We start from the raw sequence: 8,892 nt of genomic DNA, 5'->3' as shown, positions 1-8,892 counted from the left end.
TTAACACCATCAATTTGTATCAGAGCAAGTTTTAGGCACTTTATTTACATTAATTTGATCATGGTGGGTACCATTTCATGAATGAAATTTTTTTTATTGCTAAAGTAGATGGTTTTGGTTTTGGAATTTTTTTTTATGCTTCCATTTGCTTCCATTTGATACAATTAGAGTCCATTTTAGGTTATAATTGATCGAAAATGGAAGAGATAACAAGCTAAACCGAAGAAGATGGAAGACGCAGTTCGGGTGGGTTTTCTGCCTTTGGGGTCCAGTTCAATGTCTTTAAGGGTTGGCTCGCCCAGTTCGTGATCCTCAGAAGCGGTTCAAGTTATTTTGAATTATTAATGTAATAATTTAGTTAATTGCTTGTTTTAAAATGCCAAAATCAATCCACTTTAGCGTGTTTAATTAATTATGCATTATGAATGTATGTTTTAATTAAATAGAAAATGTATATGCATAAAGTATGTCATATAGATTTAAAATCCCACCATAAGCTAAGCATGTTTCATGCATTCCAAGTATGTTATAAGTGTTATAATGCATAGTATCCGTGTTTAGGGTTCCATGAGTGATAAATATAAATAGTTATATTGCATGGAATGGATTATTATATAATTGTTATATAAAGCATGTTAGATGCATGTTATAGGTTATTTTCAACGTCATAAAACGAGATAGACGTTAAAATCTATAATAAATATAAGTGCATGCTCACTTAGGGTTAAGAACCGAGCACAATCAATTTTAATAGTTAAAATAGGTCGATGTCTTACAAAATTGCGGTTGCGAGAAAGCTCACCTGGCACGATCTTGTCTAAGGCTGGAGGTACTTAAGTTGACGGTTTACGGAACACCTACTACCTGGAGATCGGACCAGTATTTGAGCTTAGTTAGCCCAGTTTTATGAGCATGCTTAAGTGATATAAGTTTTAGAAAAATCACCTAGACTTAAGTTATATTTAATTAGCTGGAATATACCTAAGTAATAAGTATACCCAACCGTCTAAAATACTTATTGGGAGGAAAAAGATATATGAGATACATCGTTTTCCTTTTACGCTCTCTGAAAAATTCACACCATGAGATTCATGCTCGGCCTTGTGTCACCCTGGGAGTGTCCTCCATTCGGAAGTTATTTGCATGAGTCAATAACAAGGTGAATAGAGAGAGTATTTATAGTAAGTGGGAGAAGGAAGTATATCAACACCTCCTATGGTCTCCACTACTAGGTTGCACCGTGAGATTCCCATGTTCCACCTGCATGTTGCCCTAGAGCAACTACCCATTCGGAGGGTCGTAACATGGGAGTCGAAACAACGCAAACTCCAGAAATGGATAGGATTTCTTAGGTTCGTTCTCAACTTTGGTTTTTTCATTCGATAGCATTGTTGGGACCGATCTTTGAGGTCTGAAAATGGCGGGTCACACTTACGAAGAATTACTAAGAGTTAGTATATTCTTGACCAAAATAGCGATAACTAAAAACACTATAGAAACAAGAGTTATTCTGGGATTAGTGTTTAAAGTCAAGAATGTCTTGGTTTAGTGAATGAGTGATTGACTGCCCCTCGGTAGCAGCTACTCTAACTCACTAAAGTATCGTTGCAAATTAATAATTTTTGGTACATTATTACATTTGCTAAAACTAATTGGATTAAACAGGATTAAATCAAATCATTAATAGAATTTTCTTTATATTACAGCATGACAAACTCAATAGTATAATTACTCGCTTTTGAGAAATTAAACGGCGACAATTACGCAACTTGGAAATCAAACCTAAACACAATACTGGTAATTGATGATTTAAGGTTTGTTTTAACTGAGAAATGTCCTCTAAACCCCAGCTCAAATGCAAACTGAACAGTTCGGGATGCGTATGACAGATGGATAAAGGCAAATGACAAAGCCCGAGTGTACATTCTAGCCCACATATCTGATGTTTTGGCTAAGAAACACGATGTTATGGGTACTGTTAAAGAGATTATGGAATCTCTAAAAGGGATGTTTGGACAACCGTCCTTCTCCCTTGGACATGAAGCCATAAAATACATTTACAACTGTCGTATGAAAGAAGGGACCTGATAAGATAAGGAACCACTACAAGGGGAGTAAGATTCGGATACCTTGTTGATCGAATATCTCAAGGCAAGAACATTGTTTGAGATTCGAATCACTCCACAAGCAAGATCGATCATGTCTAGCTTGAATGATTCTTGTTGATCAAATATCTCAAAACACTTGTTTGAGATTCGAATCACTCCACAAGGAAGATTGATCATGTCGAGCTTGAATGATTCTACATGCAACCTAAACTACATAGAATTGCAAATAAACTTAGTCATTGGCTAAAGAAAGCACAAATGCTTCTTTTACTATATTTTCCAAGTCTCTTACAAATACAACATACATGTCTTTATATAGCCTCAAAATGAAATTATTAAAGACATTCCAAGAGTCGTAACATTCATACTTAATGGTCATAATTAACCATTATGTAATTGTAACCTAAAGTAAAAAAGTCTTAAAATAATTAATAAAATACAATAACTCTAAATTACTCTAAATTGCAATCCACCCAAAATTTATAATATGAAACTTCATTCTTCATCAATGTGGCATGAATTGAAATATCTTTTGATAGTTTGAACAGTATTTTCTTCACATCTTTATCGAAGCATATTGTATGATTGGTGTCTCTTGGTTCATATTAGTGTTCTCATCTGAATCGTTTCTGAATTCTTTCGTATAAGTGGTAGATTGCATTATAACGATTTGAAAATAAGAATCACCTAAAACGATCAACAATAGCAAGAGAGTTGAGCCCTTAAAAAATTTCACGTGAAATAACTAATATGAATTCAACCACGAATCTATTGCACGTACTTGAAGGAGCTATTACAAGAAACACGTCAAAGAAGATTGAAACGTTTACGTTATTTCTTCAAGGGCTAGTCAATGCATGAGAAGAGACAAAGATCTTTTAGCCAAAAAAAAAAAAAAATTATAATGTTAGTATAACAAATCAAGAACAAAATAATGTGAAGATGACAAAAAAAAAATCTCTTAATAAAGATGACACGAAAAAAGTGTCAAAAAAAGCAAAAAATAAAATAAAATGTGCGAAAATTTGTGATTGAAGAATGTCCAAGTTACATTTCTTGACAGTTTAAGATGGCAAAACTTGTCTAAGTTATCATATTTAAGACAATTTAGAGCATTTTTAGGTTTTTTTTTTTTAATTTTGGCATTTGTGCTTCTTAATTGTTTTGTAATTAATTTTTTATTTGATAAGATCTTAATTTTTAATTTGCATTTAATAACTTTCGAAGAGATTTATCTTAAATAATTTGAATGTTCATTTTAACATTTTTAAAGGTTTTTCTTTTTTCTTTTTGTCAATTTTTTCTTAACTTATTGCAAAATATAACATACTAGAATTTGTCCGTCTTCCTCTCATGTCATAAAAATAATAGATAAAAGAATATATATATATATATATATATATTTAAAATTTTGAAGCATATGAAAAGTTCATCATTAAATCAAATTTGGTCGAGGATCTTTTTGAAGGAAATGAACGATATGGATCCAACTTCCATCCCCAAATGAGTTATTACAAGAATCATAACAAAGAAGATTCAAGAGTTGATTAATAGTTGGATCGTCTATTTTGCCCTAAACCCTAAACCCTAAACCCTATAATATTAATTATAAATGTCTTTGTTAGGCTTCAGTAAATCAAGAAGATAATATACTGATAATAATAATCCAAAAATAATAATTAGTAATAATTTAATTAATTAAGTTATATTTTTAGGTATTAGGAAACCCATGTCATATTTAATCTGAAAGTAATGACGTATCTTATGAAACAACCGACAAAATTATCATTTTCATGGCACAATCCAAGGCAGGGTGGTTCATTGCCAATATCCGAACGAGAGCGATTTTGGCAAAGGTGATATTAGGCGCTCTAAAACCGAAGTGTTACTGCTAAACCAAGCTCAACCTATTCATACCCCAAAAATACAAGTTGATTCACTTAGGACAGCCAAATATGGATCAGGGTGGTTCTGTTAATTTTGATTGCAAGCATAGAATAATCACTCGAAATTAAAGCGCCACAAATGTAATTGGAAATCACAAAGCAGAGTGTATCGTTTGAATACATGTTTGCTACTCAATACTGATTACACAACCAAACATACCCTGAAGCAGCAGATTGAGATCCACATACCTTCACTTTCTACTGCATCATCATCATCATTCCTCTGCTTGTGGTGAACGGCTGCAACACCGGGTAAAACACGAACGCAGGCATAAGATGAAAGTTTGGAAAAATAATCAATAACAATAATAGTAATCATAATAAAACAAACTCCAAGTACAAACCTGCTATATCCACGGTGCTTTGGGCTCTGAGTTGTCCCACCATAACTGGGGCTATCCCCGGGTTCGGGTTCGGCTACTACTGTGTTCAGCCGCTGATCATGACCATTGTCTGGGTTTGACCTCTCTCTATCGCGAGGACTATAGCTACTGCCACGTCCATCGGTAGTAGGACTCCCCCTTTCTCTCCCGTAAGGGCTGCGGCTTCGGTCGCGGACTCGGTCATCATTTGGTCTTTCCCTCTGATGGGGAGGGCTATGGCTAGGGGCCCTGGCATGGTCGCTTGATCTCTCCCTCTCTCTCCTATAAGGACTCTGATTAGGACTACGACCACGACCATGGTCACGTGATCTCTCCCTCTCTCGCCTATAAGGACTCTGATTCGGACTACGACCACGACCATGGTCACTTGATCTCTCCCTCTCTCGCCTATAAGGACTCTGATTCGGACTACGACCACGACCATAATCAGGAGAACCCCTCTCCCTCTCTCTCTCCCTCTGATAAGGACTTGGACTACGACGACTTCCATAATCAGGACTAGCCCTTTGTCTCCTATATGGACTAGGGCTAATACCATTGCCATAATCAGGACTTCCTCGCTCTTTTCTATAGGGACTTGGAGATCGTCGTTTTCTATCGGGAGACCTATCACGATTCCTATCAGGACTAAATCCATTTCTCTTCTCGTCATCATCTCGAACAGCGTATTCCACTGAAATCACTCGATCCATCAATTTGCTGAACAAAGTAATAACAATTAAAAGGCCTACCAATAACTTAACATGTATATAAAAGGCATCTAACGAGTACAAATAGCAATGTAATTTTCCTTCAGATTGTCTCAGAGAGACGAGGGCAAACGGGTATCAACTCATACCTTCAATATAAATGACCTTACTACTCACAAAAATGCGTATACAATTCAATGATAGAAAACTCACCTCATGTTTGTAAGCTCCAATGCTCTAGTGGCATCGTCTTGCAATTCATACTGGACAAATGCAAAATTCCTTCGAATCCTTACACTCAATATCTTACCATAAGGATCGAAGTGCCTCTCCAAATCTCTTGTCCTAGTATGATACGGGTCAAAGTTGATAACAAATAAAGTCTTCGAAGGTCTTGTATTCGTAGAGGATCTCCTCGAACCTCCTCCACCTCCACCACCTCCTCCACCAGGTCTTCTAATCCCACGTTCTTGCTGCAAAGCAAACGAATGATTGACCGAAATACAATTTGAAGATACAGTAAACAAAGTTCCACAAAGGGATGGACAGGAAAGAGTCCATTCGAAGTTGTGCCATATCAATGAACATTACTTTGGTCCACTCAACACGTAGTCTGCGGCCCTTTCGACCAAATTCTCTCCGATCAAGTGCACGGATAGCATCCTCAGCATCTCTCTCATCCTCCATGTAGATGAAAGCAAAGCCTGTAAACCAATCAAACAGAAAAAACTAATTATGGCATATGTGTGACGCCAAATAATTTTTCCACCAACGAATTCCTCAAAATCCAATGTCAATTTTCTCCCTATTGAAGAACACAATAAACCACAAAAATTTCTTACCACAAGAAAAAAATATTCACAACCTTCGTGAAATCTATAAACTAAGTTACCAGTGAATTTAGCAACAGACCTTGTGTATGAACTAAGTGATGTCAAGGAGCAATAATCCAAAACAGGATGTCTCATGGTAGGTCTACAAATAGAAAGTGCCTTCTCCATTATTCTGCAGGCTCAGCTGAGGTTGACAATGTTTCAACCTTGAAACAATGTATGAATTGTAGGCATGCAAAAGTCATGAGGAATGGAAACTGGAAAGCAAAGTGTCGGAGGAAAATGTAAGATAGTAGTAGTGCCATTGAGGATCGGTTTGAATCGTCGTGGAAACAAGAAGAGGAAGCTTGTCACAGACGGAAAACTCAATTCTGAAGAGCCATCATTAACCAAGAGGATTATGAATATGCGAAGAAAATCCTGCACCAAAGAAAATTCTGGCCAAGGCGGTTTAGGATTTAAAACATACTCTCTTCTTTTCTCAAATATGTTTTTAAAAACCCCCAACCAAAAACCCAGCAAAAGTCGCCTTCTCCGGTTTCCATATGCTGGATGATGCCGATTTGTACTGCAACGCACCAAATGCAATAAGAACGGCGACCTCCAACTTTGGGGGAATTTCCAACAGTTGAATTGCCTTGCGGACGTTGTATCCACACTTTCTTAGCGGGTTGTAAGTAACTTTGATAGTTCAGTATATTGCATAGATTCAGAATTTGCAAGTGCCTCGTATCGACATGACACAAATTTAACGCAACTTTAAAATTAATACAGGAATCATAACACAAACGTCCTCTTTTGTGTTTCTGATATATGTCTGGTAAATTTTTCGTTATAAAAAGGGAATTCAAACACACACATCAGAAAAACATGCTATGGATAGAAGCTCACCAGATTTCATATCTACTCTATCAACTTTTCCATATCGACTAAACAGTCTCTCCAAATCAGGCTGTCGAGCATCATACTCAAAGTTTCCACAAAAAATCGGCTTCATACTACCTGTAAAAGATACCGGAAAAGAAAAGTACAACATTTAACACATCACTCTCACAATATGAAGACAACAACAAAAACAAACAGGTCATCAACAAGAAAATTATTTGAAACTAATCTTAAGAGTAAATAACATAATGAAAGATCCACAACAACTATGCACTTACCGCTTCCAAACAAATCGACGAGTCTCAGCCAAAATTCTTTTGAAGGAAGAGAAGAGTTGCAGGCCGCCGTAGATGGTATGCTGGCCGTCGGAGGTCGATTAACGCAGTGTGGATTGGGCGGAAAGGCTAGGAGTGAGAGGGTACCTCGGGAGGACTGCGGCTGTGGAAAAAAAGAGAGCTTTTAGGGTTTTCTTTTTTTTAACCCTAATTTTCATTTACAGGCAATCTGGAATAATTTCAAATACAGAAATAAATTTTTTTTATTTTCTCCCTTTTTTAGTAAAAGAAAATACAAAACTAATTTGAAAAATAAAAATTATTTTATTCTATTTTTAAAATCAACCCTCTAAATATAATATTAAAAAATGTAAAATACTCTAATAAATTTTAAAATATTTCACAATAAAATATAATATAATTTCTAAAATTTTAAATTTTAATAGTCTAATAAAGTGTTCATATAGGGGAGAGATATTTATTGTAATATCTATGTTGTACAACAAGTTTAACCTAATCTAAGTAACACGACATATCATTCAAGCTTACTTAGTCCTATTCATGATTCTGGTATTCGTTGTCATGCATCATCAACTAAAACATGTTTGGACTTCAATAATGTCCTATAAAGTTAGATCATGGTTTAGTCCTACAAAGTTAAAACAGTTGGTGAGTGTGAACACGTCTCGTGGTTGATGAGGTTAAGTCTTCCACAATACCCAAATGCTATAACCAAAATGCTATGATATCAATTGTTGTAGTGGAAGTGGAGGTAGGATCGATCGCACTCACACACTAAAAAACATAAATAAATAAAAAAACACAAAGATTTACGTAATTCTAAGAGAAGAAATTTTCTCACATCCATGGATGATAGCTAAATCACTATAACCAAAGTATTTACAAGTGTATCTCTCACACTCTCGCATTCTCATACTTGCAAAATAGCTCACTGTTGCCGATTAGCAAATACAAAATGGCACTCACTCTACATCTCATAGCAATGGTAGATAAATTTTTATGTAGGCATAGCAATACTAATGCTCATACATGAATCAAGATGATTCCTATATGAATATGGGAGAATATACCAACATGAATAGTGGAAAATGTATCAAAAGTTTTTTATGAATTCAAAATAATCATGTTTTTTTTTTTTTTTTCTCTCTAGTTTCTTCTTAATTTGATTTGCTAATTTTTTAACAACATCAAATTGTTTGGAGTATATATAAATTTAATTATCTATACAACCCATAAATCTATTGGAACATTCTTTTAGACTCTCAATTCTTCGAACTCATTCAATCCAACCTAACTCAACTTTCATCGAGAGATCATATATTTTAAATATAACATTTCTTAAAAACTATTTATTTATTTTCAAATATTTAATTACTAAATTTTAATATATATTTTAAATAAAAGAATATTCAATCGTTAAAAGCTATTTTTAAAAGTTACAGAAAATTAAATAATAAAAAAAATTACAAAATTAGACTAAAATAAATATATGGATCATATATATATATCATTACAACTAACAACAATTTGAACTTCATTCGACCTAATTGATCCAACTCAACCTAAATAAAGTGTGTTGAAATTTATAACACCTTGTTAGACAATTTAATTAAATTGGTTATAAAAGCAACGTTAGAATGATCTATTAATTAACCTTGATTAGAACTCAAAACACTACGAAAACTAATTTTGAAGCGCTAAAAGCAATTTCTAGTTTGTTTCTTGTAAAAGCCCTTATGAGAATAACCCAAA

At 34.6% G+C, this 8,892-nt stretch overlaps 1 protein-coding gene across 3 annotated transcripts; it reads right to left on the bottom strand.

Annotated features, from left to right (window-relative positions):
• Window positions 1–4,023: 4,023 nt before the first annotated feature.
• LOC111465037 (serine/arginine-rich splicing factor RS40-like) lies at window positions 4,024–7,323 on the bottom strand. 3 transcript variants are annotated; one of them, XM_023109291.1, is made up of 6 exons: window positions 7,123–7,323; window positions 6,851–6,961; window positions 5,718–5,830; window positions 5,340–5,599; window positions 4,399–5,136; window positions 4,024–4,294 (listed from the first exon to the last, which is right to left on the bottom strand). In XM_023109291.1, the coding sequence occupies exons 2-6, from the start codon at window positions 6,954–6,956 to the stop codon at window positions 4,270–4,272; spliced, it is 1,242 nt and encodes a 413-aa protein (XP_022965059.1). In that variant the 5' UTR covers window positions 6,957–6,961; window positions 7,123–7,323; the 3' UTR covers window positions 4,024–4,269. The 3 variants fall into 3 exon arrangements, with proteins under 3 accessions (XP_022965059.1, XP_022965061.1, XP_022965060.1); XM_023109293.1 differs by lacking the exon at window positions 7,123–7,323 and adding an exon at window positions 6,039–6,396; XM_023109292.1 differs by lacking the exon at window positions 7,123–7,323 and adding an exon at window positions 6,039–6,379.
• Between the last annotated feature and the right edge of the window lie 1,569 nt (window positions 7,324–8,892).

The sequence above is a fragment of the Cucurbita maxima genome, unplaced genomic scaffold (genome assembly GCF_002738345.1).
Source record: "Cucurbita maxima cultivar Rimu unplaced genomic scaffold, Cmax_1.0 Cma_Scf00028, whole genome shotgun sequence".
NCBI classification, from domain to species: Eukaryota; Viridiplantae; Streptophyta; class Magnoliopsida; order Cucurbitales; family Cucurbitaceae; genus Cucurbita; species Cucurbita maxima.
This window is presented reverse-complemented; position numbering and strand designations above follow the sequence as displayed.

Excerpts from the sequence above, each read along its gene's own strand:
- LOC111465037 (XM_023109291.1), bottom strand. The coding sequence starts at position 6,956 with ATGAAGCCGATTTTTTGTGGAAACTTTGAGTATGATGCTCGACAGCCT. Across the intron at positions 5,831-6,850 it reads TAGAGTAGATATGAAATCTG|GCTTTGCTTTCATCTACATG; the intron begins GTGAGCTTCTAT and ends ATTGGTTTACAG. Across the intron at positions 5,600-5,717 it reads TACGTGTTGAGTGGACCAAA|CAAGAACGTGGGATTAGAAG; the intron begins GTAATGTTCATT and ends TTTGCTTTGCAG.